Consider the following 20,595-nt stretch of genomic DNA (forward strand, 5'->3'; position numbering starts at 1 on the left):
TACAGAAACACACACACACTGTCTAGTCGCAAGGTCCCACCAGGTCGGGTGTCTAAATATTTAATAACATTTTAAAAGCATTACTTTCTTCTCTTCCCTTTTGGGTCACTGGTAAGTCCTGCCAATTTAAGGATTAAGACATGCAAGAAGTCCCCTGGTATAGAAGAGAAATTAAGGTTCATCCATTATAGCTGTTTCATTGAAGGTTTACACATCAAAAATATTTATATTATTTTGTATACACTGGACTTGCAAACACACCCATTTACTGATATTTTTGTTAATATTTTTGAATATAATTTTCATTTATTGGACAGCTGTGGAAAAAGGCCATATGATAAAAAAAAAAAAACAATACAATCAAAATGACAAATAATTTGTCATGAGTTTTTCAATGAGCAAAATAACACACAATTTGTGCATTATCATTTCATTGTGCAGATCCTTCTGGTGTGCAGGTCTCGGCCACCAGAGGGCAGAATACTACATACATACAGATCAGTAATATTAGTGATTTTTTGCAGAGGATAAAGAATATGCTTGTGAGTATTGTTATATTGCTTAGTCTTAAAAGTCTGTAACATTGATGATATTTGCTAATTTTCTTTGTCGTATGATTATTTTGACAGCAACTGGAAGTCCTCAATAACAAAAACGGATAAAGCATGGCAAGGCATGACGTCCTGCGGTCAGTGTAATTTTCCAGAAATTTGGGGTCAAATGGCACCAGCATGATGCCATTTGACTTTTTGCACATCACCAGACTGTTTTTTTTTTCTTCTATCATTGGGTTCACAGAAGGTCAACTCAAGGAGATGAGACTTGGCTTCCCGACTAAGCAGAGAGGAAAAGAATCCTTAAAAAAACACTTGCGTTTGCGATATTGTTATTGTTAAGTCGCTCTCCAGTGGAGTGCACAGTATCTCCTCATCTCCTATCTCAGGTGGCTGAAACTACAGTAGTTTTCTTATCAGCCCAGCACAATCCATGTAAGATTTTTTTCCACTTGGAAGTTTGTTTTTTATCTATTTTCTTATCATGAGTGCACCAGCAGGATAAGCTATCACCATCGAAATGTTGGAAGATTGAAAGATTTGGATACGGGGGATGCCTTTCACTGGATTTCCCTCTATGCAGGTCAACTGTATATTGCATCATAAACAGAAGGGGTTCTCAAACTTTTAGGATATGGGGACATTTTTCAAGGACTCACCACCTAATATTGCAAACTAGCTGCCATTTGCACCCCAAAGCAGTGTAGAATTGAAAAAGTTGAGAAATATTGCAGAGAATAAAGTAATAGTTTAAGCCAAAAAACAACAACAACCCAACAATCTATCAAGAGCTTAGACTAACTTGTAACTTACAAGAATAAAGTCGTATTTTTCCCAACAAAAAGTTGTAACATGATATTAAAGACAAACTTATTTAAAACATATTTTAAAATGCGATTTTCAAAATAAAACCTAATTCTTGTAACATTTCACCTTTTTATCCTGGAAATAATTTTATTCACAAAACAGTGGCTGCCTAAATCTTTTCATCAAGTACTGTTGAGGAATGAAAATAAATTTCCTCTTTGTGTGTTCCAAAACTTGAAGACAGATTTAATGTAAGAAAAAACACCTTTGCAAAAATGATTTTATCTAACAGAGATCTCTGGACACTCAAACAGCCTCTAATTCATCACTTTAACAGGTGGGATTCAGAGCGTCGAAATGTGTCTCTTCCGCGTGTACAATGGCTTCTTATAGTTAAAAGACCTTCTCTCTTTTATTTGTAGACAAAACATATCTCTGGGTACTTTTCCATGAGCAGATGGCGAAAACGGAGTCAGGAGTGCGTGTTCGAAACAGATTCTGTTCTCAAGGACCAAATGTGTTTTCGCACAAAACGCTGAGAAGGAACTATTTTTGACTAAATAGTATGTCCCAATTTAAGGTCAGATTATACCGAAATCAACACCACCTGCTCTGCACAGGACACAAAACATTTCGACAAGGTTAATATAAAGAATTAAAATGTTAATAATGTGTAACAATGGTTAATATATGAAATGAAGAATTAAAAGTCAGTACCAACATCATGACCAACATTAAAATACAATTCATTCGAAATGAGGCAGAGGTTTTAGTCCTAATTATTTAATATTATTACAATTTACTGTAACATTACGCAGTTTCAACTAAATTAACACCAATGATTCAATTAAAATACATTATACATATGAGCTAAATGAAAATTTTATCTGAATAAAAGTTTGAAAACAAATAGTTCCAAAAGGTGCAAAAATGTAAATGCGTTAACTTGAAATTAAAAGTTAAATACAGCTAAACCTCCTTTAATATTATGTACAGTATGGACATTTAATCCAGTAAATCTTTCACAAACTACTTTATTCCTGTACGTTTGGTTTCTTAAAATATGACTTTGTTCATGCAGGGAGGTCAGATTTGTGTAATGATACATTACAATTCCACCAGAGATTTTAAGTGGCCTGAAGTTAAGATGAGTCGAAGCAATTGGTTTATTATTGCCATTTTGCAGACCCCTGGCATCTAAATAAAAAAGTCAAATGAAAGCATATACCGGAAGCGTATACAGTATAGCAGGTACACACACACACACACACACACACACACACATACTCGTGCCACGTGGCCTTGAACTGCTTCAACCTTAAGATATCTTCTCCTTTCCGCTCTCTTATCGCCCCTCCTCACATCTCCCACTGCATTCCTGACATACCTCAGGGAGACAAGGGGGGTGGGGTGGTGGTCCGGTGGGTTCTCCGGGATCACAACATGCTCACAATGGCACTGGCTGCAGCTATTGTCCGTGCGCGCCGAGAAAAAGGCCTTGATGCTTTGCAAAGCAAAAGAAGCCCAGATATGCTGTAACAGCATTTGAAACAAACCCATTCAAGGCCACTTAGTGATTCTCGGCGCCACATACGAGATCTCTGTATACAAATTTCTCTCGCTCCTTTCTTATAAGGGACATCCTTTTGGAGCCTTGGAGAAAACAAATCTATTCAGGCTTGGGATTTCAACTAACTGATCTCATGAGAATGCAAGTAAATCCTAAAAACCTTGTGGCAGGCACGCCAGGCCTGGCGCCTCTCTGTCAACCTGCCAATGCAACACTGCCATCTACTGGTAGAAGCACCACAAACCCACAGCAAGGAATTGACAGGTTATTCCTTCAACTGAATCTTCAAATCGTTCAAGATGCCCCTTGAATACGAATTCTTCATCTTGTCAAGGCATTTTGGACATTTGCGTGCGTCAGACTTTAGTCACCTCACCAACAAGTTCCAAATTCATCTACAGTGCAAGAAAAAGTGCTATTTTCTCTATTATTGCCATCTCCATTTATTTCAATGGAGATAAGTGATTTGAGATGGGAATGATTTGAGTTACAAGCGTGATCACTGAATGAATTAAACTTACATTTCAAGGTACTACTATATTTGGACTTCCTGTAGGTGAAACGGCCATTTGACCAAATACCTTCACAGTAACGTGAAGTTTGTAGAGTACAGTTTGCTCTAAAAAAAAGAGTCTATATGGTCCCACTCTGAACAGAGTAAAATTTACACTTGAAAGAGATTAATATTTTGTCTACGAGATAATGTTTTTGGTCTCCTTTTGGATACTAGCAAACAGTAAGAGTGGCCATCTGCCAAGCTGAAGGTCGTGAGTTCGTTCCTCAACCTTTGTGTAACTTTTAAAAAAAATATACTAATAAAATGTACTTAAAATTTACTTCTGAGTGATAAAAAACCTTTACTAGGTTTTTGTCATAGGATAGGCCAATCCTCTCGTACACAGTAAAAATACTTTGAGTAAAATTTACTCTCTTCCAAGTGTAAATTGTATTCTGTTTAGAGTGGGACCAAACAGACTCTCTTGCTCTCTTCTTTTTCTTTTTTTTTTTAAGAGTAAAATGTACTCTAAAAAATGTACTCTAAAAAATGTACTCTAAAAAATGTACTCTAAAAAATGTACTCTAAAAAATGTACTGTTTGCACACACACGCCTAAAGTCGCCTACACAAGACCCGTCATGCTAAGGCAAAGCCCATCAGCTTTCAGTCCGGCCGTGTGTGTTTCCTCTTACGGACCCATTGAGTCACATCCTTCCCCGGTGCCTCCTGCAGCCTTCACTTCCTTCCAGCTGTGCAGCCCCGACTTCCATGACGGCCAGGTTAATAGCCGGGTCAACATAGCTTAGCGCTACATTAGCTCACTAATCCCTGTTCTTCACTCCAGCTAACCTAACCTTGTGTATCCGGAGTCCATCTGACACGGATAAGTGCTGGATTAGAGCGGCCCACCAGAGCTTGGGAACACGGAAAAGTGTGCGTGAAAAAGCCTTTGATGCACACAAGAGAAACGGGAGAACATAAGGAAAGAGAAATTGACACTCACTGAGGTGTAGCTGGTCTTGCCGGCGTTGTGGTTCTGGTTGTAATTGAGGTTCTGGTTCTCCTGCTCTCGGCACTGCAACCCTGCCAGGTGCCGTTCCAGGGCTGCCCAGTCCATGGTGGGCAGAGTCTCTTCTTCTACACCTTCCTCTTCTCTGTAACCCCCCATACGTCCCACAGTCCCAACACCGCCTCCTCCTCCACCTCCGCCGCCCCCGCCGGTGCTGCGGCTCCCCCTGCCTTGACTGAAGCTTTGGTGCCTGGGCTTGGGAGTCCCTGTGAGTCCCGCCTGTGGTGTACCAGGGGAGTGGAGCGGGTTGCTGCGAGGCAAAACCACATTCCCGTTTTGTTTGAGTTCATCGGGTATGGCGGCGATGGTGGTGGCGGTGGTGCGTCCGCCGGGGGCCGGAAGCGGCGGAACAGACTTCACATCCTGCAATTCTTGGCCAAGGCCGCGGCTGGTCTTCCTGTAGCCCTCGCCGACCTCCACCACACTACCTCCGCCTTCTTCCTGACCGGGAGCCTGCGGAGAGACGCATTCGTCTCCGTACTCGCTCTCCCACTCCTCCATCACCTTCTTCTTGTACTCTTGGTAGTCCTCGTCCTCCTCATAGTCCTCAAGGGTGACAAGGTCCAGAGAAGGGGACGATTTGTAGTCATCCAGCGTGGGCAGGTCAGGAGAAGGGGAGCAGGGAGTAACTTTGTTGGAGTTGGACTCTGAGCTGGAGCGACTGGACGCGTCGCTCCCCAGGTCCATGCCATCTTCCCGGTAATCCTGGAGCAACACAAAGGAAGTCAAACGGCGTTAGACGGAAACAGTAGAGAGGATATGTACAAATACAGAATGACCCTCCATGTGTCACTGAATGAAACTGTCAACACTAATGTACCCTGTGGAGATAATGATTGGTCTCTCAGGGAACTGTTTGCATCTTTTCTAGTATCAGAAAGGTGTTGATCCAAACCTAACAAAGCAAATGTCAAGGGTACAAAAGAAGCACCTTTGAGCCACAATGGAGCCAATGCATCCGTCATCCATCCATGTTATCGTCACATCGGAACTAGAACTACTTCCTGCTTTCATGTCTAAGAATCATGGGAAATAGAGTCCTACTCAGTGGTGTAGTGGCCCCTGGAGAAGTGTGTCTCCTCTTAATATTCATTTTTTTTTTTAAAGTAGTCAAGAAAAGCGTCCTTTTAGAAATGGCGAATTAAAAATCTGTCATTTGTACTTGCTCACAATACTAAAATTATCATGACTTGTTAAGAGCAGTTTGGTAACACAAGCAGCTTGAAATAATATAAAATGTATTTATCCTGAGGCAAGCATAAAGTATATGTTATAAAACAAATTACAATATTTAGTGAACAATGAACAAAAATAGTGAAAAACCGACTTCAGTTTTACTTTGTGCTGTCTTCAGCTATTTGTCCCCATTCTTGTGTTTTAATTTACCCGTTCTTAAAAATAATATAAAACTTAACTAGAGCATGTAGTTCGTGCGTAGCCGGCAGCGTCCACCCCGGGAATTGAACCAACGTCGCGATCAAGTAACTCAAGTGTACGAGGGCAGATCAGTTCACCTGAGCTAAATTTCTTCAATGGTGGCCTACTCTGCCTCCTGATTGGCTCTCCGTATACCCGCGTATACCCTGGACTACAACACCGGGACTCCTACTAGCCTAATGCTGCGGCTGCCGGTCAGACCCAACGCAAACTGAGCTTTTCCAGTGTTACGATGCAGGACAGGCGCGAGGTAAACAGCACAGCCAGCGTCCAGTAGCTGCCGGGACCGAGCAAAAAAGGTTGGATAATGGTGAGTGGATTGATTATTTACACCTGTTGAACTGTCAACCCAAGATAGATTTAGCGTTAGCTTAAGTAATACCACAACCAGATTGACTAGCGATTCAATTTGTTATAAATATTTCCTGGTGATAATTTATTGTGTACTGTATTTGATTCTCAACGAAATTGTAGAGCCTTAGTTTTTAATTTTGAAAATCTGGTCACCCTAGCCAGCTAGCTATAGCATAGTATTTGAACTTTTTCGGAACTTTATGCTTATAGGCTAGCGACAGGCAATCTCAACACAGGAAGACAATTCAAAAAGCGAACCATCCTATCTGTGAGGCAGATGTGCTGACAATTATTTCACTGTGCTTCACCAATTTTAAATCCAAACCTGAATGGTTTTCATCTGTTCTGAGCCTTTTCAATAGTACACTGCTTCAGAAATCTGAGTATAGCAGGTATGCTGTACTAAATCATTGGAGCTTCTGATATATTTCCAAATTCTGATTTTCACGTGCCAAGAATACATTAGCAGGACCTTTGTACCTCTTTTTGTACTTTTCTGCTTGGAAGTGTGTATATGAATATGCAAAACCCTAAAGATGTTCAAATTAGAGCACTTGTTCAAATTAAATTAAACCCAAATGTTAGAACACTTTTTTGCTGTTCGTCGGCTGATTAATAAAAGGCTACGACAACAAACGCAAGTCCACTACCATAACAAGGGTAACAAAATATGTGAGATAATTAGCATCTTGACATGTGTCAAGAGTCCGTCGTAAACAGAGAGAATCTGGTCACTTTTCAAAAGAAAATATTTTTAAGCCTCGGCTAATCAATTAACCGAAAGTACAGTAAGTTTTTTTTATTCTTTCAACTGTGCGGCCCGACGCGGCCCGGTCCAAAGGTGCCCACGGCCCGGTACAGGTCCGCGGCCCGGTGGTTGGGGACCACTGCTTTAAGGGACAATCTACACTAATATACCCCATGAAAGTAATTATTGCACTCCAAGCTAATTATTGGATTCTTTTCTTGGACCAAAATATTTTAGGTACTGTATGTTCCTGAACCATTGGCGTTGTAACGAAGGACACTCAGCGCTGACTAAATCTGCTTGGCAGCTTGAGTCCAGCCGCCTCATACTTCTCACTTCCTGTCCAGCAGGAACTTCCTGTCTGCTCATAATTTTGCAGCCCAGCCTCTTTGGGACCACCGATCCTTGTCTTTTTGGAGTGAGCCGACACACAAACAAAGAGCGCACATAGCTGCAACCTCAGCACGGTAACCAAACTCTACAACAGCACGACCAGTCCGCAGAGACTTATCAGAGTGTTACAACGGGTTCGAGTGAGTGACGCGAACACATTCAACACAACGACACGGTCCAGCGACTGCCGAGCTGTAGCGTAACCTTGACTTTCTGCCCTACCCCCGCCCTTCTTTCCGCAATCACCACCTGACTGATTAGTTCACAGGTAATGAAAACGTCGTCACTGTTTACAACCCTTCACAGATCTCCACCCGACCCGAGCGCTCCCTCGCATCCGTCAGGGAGGTGCCAAATTTCTGTGCGGCGCGGCCACAAATTTTATGACATCTTTCCTAAGAGAACTACATTAGGAGTTCTGAAAAACAAAATGATACATGAAGATGGACTATGACCGCTTATGACTGCTTCCAGTAGGAACGTCTGTCTGTCGCAGAGGCAAAACATAATAAAAATATTAGTCATCATTTCCAGCATGGTTACATCAAGCCTTCTGGGTAGGAGAGGAAATTTACAGCCACCAGACACTTCATTAGGGACACCTGCACTGTAATAGAATAGGATTCACCGCAGGGGCTGGAAGTATTCCTTCAACAATGTTCATTATTGTCTTTTTCAGTCTTGTGTAACCACATTGAATCATAATGACAGCTCCTATGTTTTTTTTCTTTCTGTTTTTCAAGAAAAAAAAAGGTTGTGTTTTACCTTGACTAGTTTTGGCGACAACTGAAACCTTTCTCAGAATAACCTTTTTTTTTGTCTTAAAAAAGAATAAACCATAGGACAATAAAGATTTATAGATAAGATGATTTTTTTTTTAGCCATAATGACAGCTGTTTCTAATATTTTGCCCACCATTTTGGCTCCATGACTGAGATGTATAGTGTACAGTATGACAAACACCTCTCACTATCATGTACTTTTAACGCTTTTAATACCAATTCTGATGGTTAATGCTGGATGTGAGGTGCATCGGAAAAGTTCCAGGACTGACTGGTGTCACAAAGAATATAGCTCAAATCTAAAGTATGAGTTTTTCCTTTGTAAGCTAATGAAAAAATAATTTGGGAATCCCATGCGACTCCATTGTGATAGCTATCTTGATGTTGTCTACATCTTCAAAAAGGGTCCCTTTGATAACCATCTTAAGCATGGGAAAATGGAAAAAATAAATAAAATCACGGCTAGTTAGGAAAGTGAATCCAGCCAGCCAATGTTCCTCTCTGCCAGGAACTGTCAGATGCTCAGGGAGTTGTGAGAAGGCGCAATGTTATAGTGAAGCAATCTTGAGTTGTTCTGCCTCGTCTCAGGTGATGAACTCAATTAAACCCGTAATTTGGGTCGGAGTTCCGTAAATGGATGGATGGTTGGAAGTAATCTTTTGTGGCATAGATCCTGGAACTTTTCTGACACACCAAAAACACATCTCAGTAAGATGTAATACGGTTCCACTACTTCCATTACCAATATTGAGAGACAATATACTATGCATTAGAAACACCTCTCAATATGACATAGTGCAGTTCTAATACTTTCACAGACAGATCTTTAAGTTTAATTTAAGGCAGGTTCACTGTTTCTGCAATGAGTGCATCATTGCCAATTAGAACTGAGCATAATTTTGTCTTCCTTAAACTGAACATTCAAGATTAAATTAAATTACAAAAAAGAAAGCATTGCTCCATCACGAAACTTAAGTCAGTCTTGAAATGTGGATATAGCCTACTGAAGTTCCAACAACAACTTGAAGATCAATTTTTAATACCCAAAGTAAACCTGAAAAAAACAACTTCTTCACGAGTCAGACTAATTATCTGAATGGCATATTTTGGCATATGTAACGGACCGAGTTGCCAGAGGTGCATTTTTTTTTATTAGCCGATTCCTTGTATATGTGACAACTAACCCCCGAATGACTGAGACATATTGCCCCAAACTACCACGTTGGCTATTCCTAACTCTACTTTAAAGATATCTTAAAACAGAGCAATGACCGAGGCATGACAAGATGCCCAAATCTCTCCTCTAAACGAGGCCACATGAATTGCTGCTAGAATTTCTATATGGGATGACGCTTGATTAATTTAAAAAAAAAAAAAAAAGTTAACAAATTTGACTTTGGATTGTGCAAAAATGATTAACTGTCAGCTCACAATGTGCTCTATTCTCTTCACGACCCGTGATCATGTATCGGAAGAAAACTTGTATTCCACTTTTTAGTTGCGCCCTCTGGTGGAGAACATAATTGCAATGTGACAACTTACCCGCGTGACAACAAACACTGGTCTCTCTGGAGCTAAATGCTTTCCCATTAAAGCAAAGCATCATTGCAGTAACCGCCATGCACCCCCCCCCCCCCATTCCCCCCACATGGGTGGATCCCTGATGTATGTGTGTAAATGTTTTACAAGGGACTCCTTGCCCTCTGCGTTTGACATTTTTACTGCCAACGTCCACAAACTGCCACATTTGAAGGTTATTGCATTCATAGAAGGATTATTTTGACTGTAAACTAACAACTGTGCAATGCTGAAATCAACCTGGTCACCAAACGCACCATGCAAGTCACCATCCCTATGTGGTGCTGCTCTCCCCTTGGCTATGGAAATCTTTACGTTGGTGCTGCAACAACTACATACAGAACCCCTTTTTTTTTAAGGTTCTCAAAAAGTGAGAAGACCGCTTTGCTTTCCTTCCAAAGCGCCAAAAAAAAAAAAGTCGTAATCCGATTTGTGCAGCCTCCAAACAGAAAAGCGTCTGACTCGCCCCCCCAAAAAATTGTGTATGAACCAATAAGAGCGTACAATTGGTCGCATGAACTCGAATGCAATATTGTAATCAGTTAAAGTGCTTGTTTATGAGAGAGAGTGAGAGAGAGAGGGAGGAAAGGCGCTCGCTGCAAGACGGTATCCTGGAGCTGTAAAGCTGATCCGCTGTAGGATTAACACACACGCGCACACTCACACACACACACGCACACGTACACACAAGCAGCCTGGATTTTGTTTGGCCATGCACCTAAACTGGCTGCATGCACACTGACAGCTGCACCTACCCCCTCGCCACCCCTCCCCAAATTAGAAGGGGGCTCTTCGTTGCGACTCGTTTGCGTTTTGCACAAAACAAGAGGGGTGGGGGTGGGGGTGGGGGTCGTATCCGCCCTAGTGACACGCGTGACATCACCTCCTGCACCTTTCTCAATGAAAAAGGCGCATCTCCTTCTAACCCAATTTGCAGAGTCATTCAGAGTACAGTTATGATGTAATGTTCCTTAAAAAAAAAAAAAAAAAACTCCCAAGAGGAAACTGACACCCTCAACATACACACACGCGCGCGCATGCACACACCGGCAGTGACAGAAACGCCCATATGAGCGCTATACCTTCCCCGGCATGCATGCAAGCTAGTGCAAATTGGACTCGGATTTCTACTCACTGTCATCATCTTGCAAGCTTTCACCCCCCGCCGCGCGTCTCAAGACATTGTCAAAGTGTACAAATCGCAGCTACGAGGCTCTCCCCCACTTGTCTCCCAACAGCGGCAGCAGCTGATGATGTATCCTAAAGGCGGCTGCTGGCGGTGCCGGCTCGGCCACCGAAATGACAGACAGCCAGGCGAGGAAGAGGACATCTGGGTCGCGGCATCGCCGTGCTAGTGTTCACGCTTGGGAGAAAACGCGAATGGATGGATAAATAAGGAGGTTATGATTTGAAATCCAAAAGGGTTCGCTGCTTTCATGCGCGCCCGAGCTCCGTGCGTCCTCGTGGAGTGGAAGGAAGGAAAGCGGGGAGCGTCTTCAGAGCCCACGCACGCTCAAACGGTCCTTTACAACTGAAGTTAGGGAACACGATCTTGCAGACCAACCCTCCAAAAAAAACCCAAATAAATCCGCTTCTGTGCACGTCTGGACTCTGCGAGAAAGTGACGACACAAGACAAGCACCGACCTTGCAAATGGTCGAGAGAGAGAGAGGGAGAGGGAGGGAGGGGAGAGGGAGAGAGCGAGGGAAGCAGAGAAGAAGAGGGAGGGGTGAGGGAGAGGAAACTATTTGGGTGAATTATTAAACCCTTCTTCTGTTCTGAATTTAGAGCCTTACTCTCACGTGTTATTTCATTCACTATTTGGACTCAATTACAACAAAAATGCTGCGTCTTTTTTCTTTCTTTTCTTTTATTATTATTATAAATTAAATAGAAGTAGACCAGAGATGGGCAACTTAAATGCTGGAGGGGACAACAATTTTTCACCAGTGCTACTGGGAGGGGTGGGGGTGGGGGGATCATATAGGACCACACACTTCAAATCCTAATCTTAAAACAACAACAAAAAATACTAGAGATGTAATGATATCCAAACATAACGATACAATATTATCACAATATGATTATTATCACTATATTGTGCAGATATTTCCCCTCATTTATTTTTATTATAATATATATATATATATATATATATATATATATATATATTTTTTTTAAATATTTATTATTTTTTGTTTTTCATCCTTTATTTTTCGAGGATTTTTTTTGCCCCCATTTATCTCTTTTCTGGAAAAAAACCCACACAATTATGTTTATCAACATATTTGATATATATATATATTTTTTGAGGATTAAAGATGACTCGAGAGGCTACTCAGAGTTTGGTGTGTGGCCGCATGCGGCCCACGAGCCACCAGTTGCCCATCCCTGAGGTAGACAGTGAAAAACAGCAGCAGTTGGTTGGGAAAAAAAATGATGAAACTGTCTTCATTGTTTTCAAAAACATGTATGGTAGATTCATCAAAGTCTAAATTGTCAGTTATGTTTACAGACATGTCAGGTTTGCAAAGAGTCTAAAAATATTTGTTTTTTGTTAAAAGAGAAGTCAACCTTGACAAAAATATGTTTTATTTTTTATTTTATTACTCGTCTATACACGGCATCCTGATTATTATTACGTTTGTGCAATATGAGTTAAGCCGTAAAAAATCCACCTGAATTGGAATTTGGAAAACTGTGATAATAAGAAACCAAAATGTTTGTGTTTTCATCAGAATGTGACCCGTACGACTATTTTTGGTATATGATTATCAAGATATCAACACACTGGTAAAAATGCTACCAAGCTGGAAAATATTCTGTTTTCTATTTTCCATTTCTCTGACTGCTTAATTCATTTTATTGTGTCTGGTAACTTTAAACCCAACTCAGCTCGCCGACTGACTTTATAGACAGACAAATGTTGTTAAAGTTGTCTTTGCAACAATGTACAACTATAAGGGGGCATCAGGGGGCCCTTATCCCAAACATTTCACCAGGCTCGCCTCTCCGTGAACCCACGCATTTACAAGATAATGATTAAAGAATTGGATCAGCATCCCCCGAGTGCCGCTGTGCCGGGAATCTCTCGGCGAGTCACTCAGCTTCTGCTCTGCGCACGTTGCCGGCAAAGATTTGTATTTGTTTGGGGCCCATGAGCAGTCCTCAGTTACGGTGTGCTGAATGTAAAACAGCAACAGAGTTCATCCCTGTAATAACGGTCTGCTGCTTCAAAGACCACTGACTGGGCTTCTGCTCGCATTACAGTGGGGACGCAAGCAACTGGGATTCGGCCCAAAAGTAAAGACAGCAGGAGTCCACACTAGTGCTGACACTCCATTCGCCGTCTCTCATGCTTTCTACTCTCTTATCAGGCGGTCCACTCCTCCTCTCCACTTTCTCTCCCCGATTCCCCAAACAGTACTTGGCAATAGCCAAGAAAAGTGAAGAGTGGTAAAGTCGTCTGAGGGCACTTTCCTTTTTTCATCTTGACAGAATGTGAGCAACGAAAGTTTAGATGCTCTCAGGACAATTCATTGGCACTTATGTGTCAAGACATTGTTCATTCCTGCACACATACTGTACATGCTCAAGATGGCTTCCCTTTTTCATTCTATTTTTTGCTTAGTCTATGGGGGGTTCTAAAAGTACATGACGGAGTTCCATGAAACTCGGTGGTTCAGTACGAGAACGATTTTAAACCCCAACTTCTAAAGTTTCAGGTAGTTGGGATTATGAAATACATCTTAAATGACTTCTATGATAATTTATGAAGGGGGAGAGTGAAGGTCAAGGAACAAACCATTGAATTTTGGTGTGGATTCAAAACAAACAACAATGATCAAGACTATATTTTGATCATTTTGTTGGACACTTCCATAACCATCCATCCATCCATCCATTTTCTTGACCGCTTTTCCTCACTAGGGTCGCGGGGGTGCTGGAGCCTATCCCAGCTGGCTTCGGGCAGTAGGCGGGGTACACCCTGAACTGGTTGCCAGCCAATCACAGGGCACACAGAGACGAACAACCATACTCACAATCACACCTATGGACAATTTGGAGTGTTCAATTAACCTGCCATGCATGTCTTTGGAATGTGGGAGGAGACCGGAGTACCCGGTGAAAACCCACGCAAGCACGGGGAGAACATGCAAACTCCACCCAGGAAGGCCGAAGCCCGGACTCGATCTCACGTCCTCTGCACTGGGAGGCGGACGTGCTAACCAGTCAGCCACCGTGCTGCCCTACTTCCATAACCAATTTCCTCATTTATTATTATTATTATTATTATATATTTTCTTTAAAGTGGAAGTCAAATTTTTTTGGGGACAATATGTTATATGTGACCTCACTAGTCTAAGCATTACATTCTGATTAATATTACAGTTGTGGAATAAGAGTTAGGAAGCAAAATCCAACCATTTTTATCCATCTCAGGGGGCAGCCATTTTGCCACTTGCTGTCAATGTTGCTCAGGGCTCAAGCAACAACCAATCACAGCTCACCTATTTTCTGAAGCTGAGCTGTGATTGGTTATCTGAGACCTGAGCAACAGTGATGTCATCTTCAGTCGACAGTAAGTGGCAAAATGGCCGCCCGGTGAGATGGATAAAAACGGCTGGATTTTGCTGTTTAACTCATATTCCACTAACGCAGTATTAACCAGAATACCATATTTAGACCAGTGGGGCTTCAGGACTAAAACTAAATAATTTGTGTGAGAGTCCATCTGATGTGGCGGCAATAACTCATGAATAAAGTTGTGGAGGTACAAGAACTAGTTTTACCTTCACCAAGCTCAAAAGAATCCAGTAAATTTGAGTGTAGATTAAAAAAAAAGTCCACAGCTCAGTGGTATCTTTTCATTGCCTTTGTTGATTCGTTAAATAGCAGAAAGACGCGAAAAATACACAAAACATAAAAGTGAAGATTTAAAAAAAAAAAACGCGGACAAAGTTGCAGATCAATATCTCAGTGTCCCACCAGACTTGCTAGGTGCGGTGCCCCCCCCAAAATATTGGCGCTGCTTTACATTACTGCCACCTACAGGACTGGAGTGGAACAAGCTTGATCTGCGCTCTGTTGTTAGCCATGCTTTTTCTACATAGCAATTCATCACAATATTCCCTCGCGTTTCCATGAATAATGCATGAATCTTAATGACTAAAGTCAGGCCACTGCTGAAGGTAAGCATTTTTCCATGCAGCATCCCTCTCATCATTGAATTATTTCACATCATTGCAAAAATGAGTACGATTATGACCTTTTATGTACTTTAGCTTGCACACGGGAAGTTCACCATCAGATCAACCCAAAGGCGTGACATCTGTCAAAGTGACGTTCGATTGGATTTGACTTCTCGCCAACGGTCAAAACAACGTATCCGCCATCTACAGCATCTATTGGAAAGCTTCTACCAGCTCTAAAGCAGCAGTCCATCCACCGCGGCTATCTTCTGGCAGCAATCACTGAAGGCCCATTACTGACAGACAGATAAGAGCAGAGAAATGAATACCGCTTAGATAACACAGAAAAGTCGGAGGAACATCTTCCTCTGCTTATATCCGTCTCACGGGCTCACTCCTGACAGACAGTGAGAAATTAAAACTGTCCGGGCCTTGTCAGGAACTCACCAACTCTAGCGGAGCGACACTAAAAGTGACCTTGGAGGCTTTTCTCTCTCTCTCTCTCCCTCTGGTGGCATCTCACCTTCAAATAAGCCACAACCAAATGGCAGAAAATAAAATGTGAGAAATTCTAGTTTGGTAACAGGCCAGGCACGCAGAAGGGAAAGTGTTCGGCCTGGAAAAAAGAGGCCAGAGGAAGCCAAAAAACAGACTTTTCACTATGCCGCTTCCTTTAGATGAAGATTAATTTGAAGAAATTTCATTTATTGCAGCCATGAGGTCAATATCGAATAAGAACGGTCTGAAAAATGATGATTTGGGAACGCAATCTCGTTATTTCCACAGCAAACTTCCAAGTCAACTTTCTGAAAAGACGAACATTAACCTGAGTGCATGCAAGCGGCTTTTAAATGAGATGGGGAAATTGGAGTCAATGCAAGTCCACTTATAAGTGCATGAAAGATTACCCACGAGGGGGGGTGGGGAGGGGTACATTTACTTGTAGTCTTTTTAATGGTGCGGTGTTGGCATCAACTTTTCAAAAGCAACCCAAACAGACTACTGCGGAACTCCAAACTGCTTAGACGGACAGACAGACAGACAGACACTGACAGACAGACAGGCAGGCAGGCAGACAGACACACAGATTGCTTGCTATATAACTATAGGCTATAAATAGATATCTAGATAGCTGAATTTATAGCTAGCTAGGTATATAGATAGATAGCTAGAGAGCTACATACAATCTAAAACTATATATTTGATGTTTTTAAGCATTTTTTTTCTGAATGTAAACTTCTTTTTTAAACACTGCGCTTATTTCAATTTTGCATTTTAATTTTGGTTTAATAGCTCTTAATCACGGTCCAATTTCTCGTCATAATAACGAACGCCTACTTTGATGTCTTTATTTCAACACTAGATTTCACATTACAGAAGAAATATTCATTACACAAGATTTCGATTTTGTTTTATTTTTGCTGTGTCCACCAAAACTCAGCACAATTACCCATTTTTAAAGGCAACATTTTAGACAAAGCTCTTGTATTGGATCTCGTCAGATTGAGGTGAAGGTATATATATATATATGCATTCATCGTTCTATTCTATATGAACCTAAATAAAATGGCCATCTTTGAAGGGGACAAAACGAGCTTGGGCGTCTGGGCCAGTTCATCGGGAAGCAGCCTGTTGATGATGAATAGAGATGTCAGACGGGCACAATAAAGGTCGGATCCTTTAACTGGTTGACTGACCTGCCTTTTTAAATAGAATGGGTGACCAAACCATTGAGAGCAGCCATCAATCTCTTTCCAAAACACAATGATGATTTACTTCATTCAAGTCAACAGGTGCAAGCCCAGTGGAGAGATTGTTTTTCTGACGTATGTTTGTGTGCCATGATGCATACGCGTGCCTCTTTGCTGCAGATTAAAAAAAAACAAAAAAACAAAACAAAAGTATTTACGCACTCTGTCAAAGTCCCAGTGCTTGCAGTGGATTGTGCTACTAATACCTGCCAGTAATACATTGATCTCCCATTCTATATTCTACATCCAGACAGCAATTTTACTTGGTAACCAAGTGTGAAATGAATTATGAGAGTAACATCTTGCTTAGTGTTGGACAAATACGCTCAGCTATTCGAATGGGCGGCTGCACGTTGGACTCAAAGCAAAGCATTCGTCACGAGTGTAATCTAGCCTGGATTAGAGAGGCAAAAAGGACAGCTCGTCTGCTGCTAACTTATATATAGCTCTGCATTCATCAAAAACTCCTAAAACCCAAAGTAGAAATAATCAAAGCCAAGATAATTTCACGTCAAGGCAGGGAGCAAATAGCAATAAATGTGATAAAGGACCAGATGATATTATTACTGAGATGGCATTAGTGTACAGCGAGATGAGCGTTAATGACGCTAAAGTCAACAACGTGCTGACAATCACAGCGCAGAGCAAGCCCATGATGACCTGTTTGTCTCGAAAACAATGGCATGAAAGACGATTGCACTTACTAAAGTGAGGCCATAATCATTACGCCAAGCCTGGTGAAGATGAACCATTAAACATCAGATGGGGTGGGGGTGGGGGGGGGGTGGTGCATAGTAACTTCATCCCTTAATTTTCTTAATTTTATCCTGTTCAGGGTCATGATCTGGAGCCAATCCCAGCATACGCACATTCAAACCTGTACAAATCTATCTATACCTTTATTGAACCTAAGGCCCGCCCCATATGGATTTTCCGTCCGTCCGTCCGTCTTCTTCCGCTTATCCGGGGTCGGGTCGCGGGGGCAGCAGCTTTAGCAGGGAAGCCCAGACTTCCCTCTCCCCAGCCACTTCAGCCAGCTCATCCGACGGGACCCCAAGGCGTTCCCAGGACAGCCGAGAGACATAGTCTCTCCAGCGTGTCCTGGGTCGTCCCCGGGGCCTCCTGCCGGTAGGACGTGCCCGGAACACCTCCCCAGGGAGGCGTCCAGGAGGCATCCGAACCAGATGCCCGAGCCACCTCAACTGGTTCCTCTCAACGTGGAGGAGCAGCGACTCGACGCTGAGTCCCTCTCGGATGACCGAGCTTCTCACCCTATCTCTAAGGGAGAGCCCGGCTACCCTGCGGAGGAAACTCATTTCGGCCGCTTGTATCCGGGATCTTGTTCTTTCGGTCACGACCCACAGCTCGTGACCATAGGTGAGGGCAGGAACGTAGATCGACAGGTAAATCGAGAGCTTTGCCTTTCGGCTCAGCTCCTTCTTCACCACAACGGACCGATACAGCGTCCGCATAACTGCAGACGCTGCACCGATACGCCTGTCGATCCCCATATGGATTTTGAACTACAAAAACATGGCGCGATTGACAAGGAAGAAGCCCACTTTGCTTAGATACATATGATAAATGCATCTTGTACAACTATGAGGCAGACATTCCCCACCCTTAATAAACTACAAATAAATAAATAACACAGCAGGCCACTTCCTGTAACAATTGTGAGAGTAGAAATCATTAAAAAAAGAAGTTTAATTCAATCTTTATTCTCTATGCGATAAGGAGGATAAATTGAAGGCCTGCGTCCCCTGTGGACTGCACCCAGCAGAGTTAGGAAAAGTCATCCAAGTCGTTAATGAAGTTATGACCGCCATCGTTTGCTGTGACTGAGGATCTTATCGCCTGCAAGATATGGCCGAGACCTACCCTAGACCCATTTGGACTGCGGCACACAAATTTTAATTAGAGCAAAAAGAATTAGACCAGCCAGGAGAGGCTTCCTGCCGGGAACTGTGTACCGTTATTGAGGACTTTCTTTCGGAATCATCCACGGGGAGGTTTCAGGGGTTTTAACTGAAGTCATGTTGGGACTGAAAGAAATTTGCATTTCGATCCTTCTTTTACCTAATTAACCAGTGCCGTCATTCATTTTAAACAGACTAAACTTTTGTTTTTATTTTCATTTTATTTATTTTTTATTATTATTTATTTTTGTCTGGAGAGCTCAGTATTGTTCATTCGGTAATTTTACCAATTTGACATGTCATCATCATTGCTCTCTCTTTTTTTTTTCTTTGTATGTGGGTGAGAATGTGTATGTGCGTGCGTGCGAGTGTGTGTGTATTCATTAGTTCACCTAAAACCTATTAAAAAATCCCATACCGTTCACCTAAAACCTATTAAAAAATCCCATACCGTTCACCTAAACCGAACACTTCCAGCCAGAGTCGCGAGGCCGTCAGGAGACCCGAGGAAGGACCAAAGAAAAGAAAGGAAAGTGATGTTGAAAGCTGTTTTTATTTTCAGACCAAGGGACTGAAATAGGTACAATTTAATTAGATTACGACAGTGTTCTGGTAGTGTACGCTCTCAGCATTGCAGTCTGCCCAAAGCAGAGCACATGTACAGGCATATAGAGACAGATACAGTCCAGTCTGCGTCCCCAGCTTCTTGTTGCCTTCCCAGTGCTGTCAATAAAGCTTCCGCCGTGCCCCGAGCTCAGCTTCGCAGTGTGTAGACGTCCATGCGATTTACAGCCCACACCAAATTGGATCATTTCTCTAGTGTTTTTTTGTGCAAAACTTGCACCTGCTGTTTGCCACTTCCTCTCATAAACGGCTAAATGCCCAGAGAGTCGCGAAGAAGAGCGACGGCAGTGATTGATGGAGGAAATGAAACCGAGCAGGACTAAATGAGATAGAAGGAATGAGCTGGTGGTAAATGACAGACTTTTTCTTTTACCTTTACAGCACAGATTTCTGATATGTCCAATTTGGGGAAAGTTCTTTTGGAAAGATGCCTCACTGCAGGTTGGAAAAAAAAAAACAGCCAAAGATCCTTTTATCCTGTGATGAACTGCCGCTTGCTCAAATTAACCCCATAGGTCGAGGTTAAGCACAATGTGACACATGGAAGCTAGTGGTGTGACAGTTTAAATCAGGGATGGAGGATTGTTCCATTTAAAGAGGAAATAGGTTTGCTTTGAAACATTTGCATGGAGCCAAAGGCTTGATGATATGATGGTTTGAATGCCTACCCGTAGTTATGCTAGTTAGCGAAACATACACGAGGAGTCCTCTATTCTAATTTATGTGTTTGGTCATGTGACGTTTTCATTGCGATATTGTCAAACTTGCTTGTTATGCCACTTGTATGTAATAATGCATCATTTTTATTTTGCTAAGTTTTGTGGCTGCGTTGTTTAGTGCTGCATTTCAAGCATTTTATTTCAGGCACCTTGTTGGGCAGCTACTCAGGTATTCAGGAAGATGGACCCGAATTGTGGACTTCGCGGCAGTTACTAGTCGTTTCTCAATTGCCATTATTGTCCGTTCTTACGTCTTTGTGATTTTGTGAAACATATTTAGTCGTGGCCCAAGTCCTGTTCCGAATGAAAGTATGCGGATATTGTTCTTGTCTGCTAGCTTAAACTATGGATACATGAAAGGAAATACATTAGAAACTCACAAGTACATAATTACAATGAGACTAGCATTCTTTGTGACCACTGAAAGTTTTGAATCTGATCGAATGTCCATGACATGTGGGGTCCCTCAAGGGTCAGTCCTTGGACCCCTTTTGTTCACCGTATGTTACCTTCGGGTCAAATGCTTCAGAACGCCAATGTTGGCTATCATGGTTATGCAGATGACACACAGCTACTGCATATTTATTAATGTCCTCAAAT

General features: G+C 42.1%; 1 protein-coding gene across 2 annotated transcripts in view; it reads right to left on the reverse strand.

Annotated features, from left to right (window-relative positions):
- The window catches only part of schip1 (schwannomin interacting protein 1), a 257,075-nt gene that overhangs the window by 42,295 nt on the left and 194,185 nt on the right, over positions 1 to 20,595 (reverse strand). Inside the window, exons 1-2 of one of the 2 annotated variants that reach the window (XM_077566206.1) lie at positions 10,926 to 11,452; positions 4,433 to 5,203 (exon numbers count right to left, since the gene is read on the reverse strand). In XM_077566206.1, coding sequence (XP_077422332.1) covers positions 4,433 to 5,203; positions 10,926 to 10,934 — 780 coding nt within the window. In that variant the 5' untranslated portion in view covers positions 10,935 to 11,452. Of the gene's footprint in view, positions 1 to 4,432; positions 5,204 to 10,925; positions 11,453 to 20,595 lie in introns of those variants that run through there. The other variant, XM_077566205.1, reaches the window with a different exon arrangement.

This window comes from Vanacampus margaritifer, chromosome 5 (genome assembly GCF_051991255.1).
Source record: "Vanacampus margaritifer isolate UIUO_Vmar chromosome 5, RoL_Vmar_1.0, whole genome shotgun sequence".
In the NCBI taxonomy this organism is placed as follows: domain Eukaryota; kingdom Metazoa; phylum Chordata; class Actinopteri; order Syngnathiformes; family Syngnathidae; genus Vanacampus; species Vanacampus margaritifer.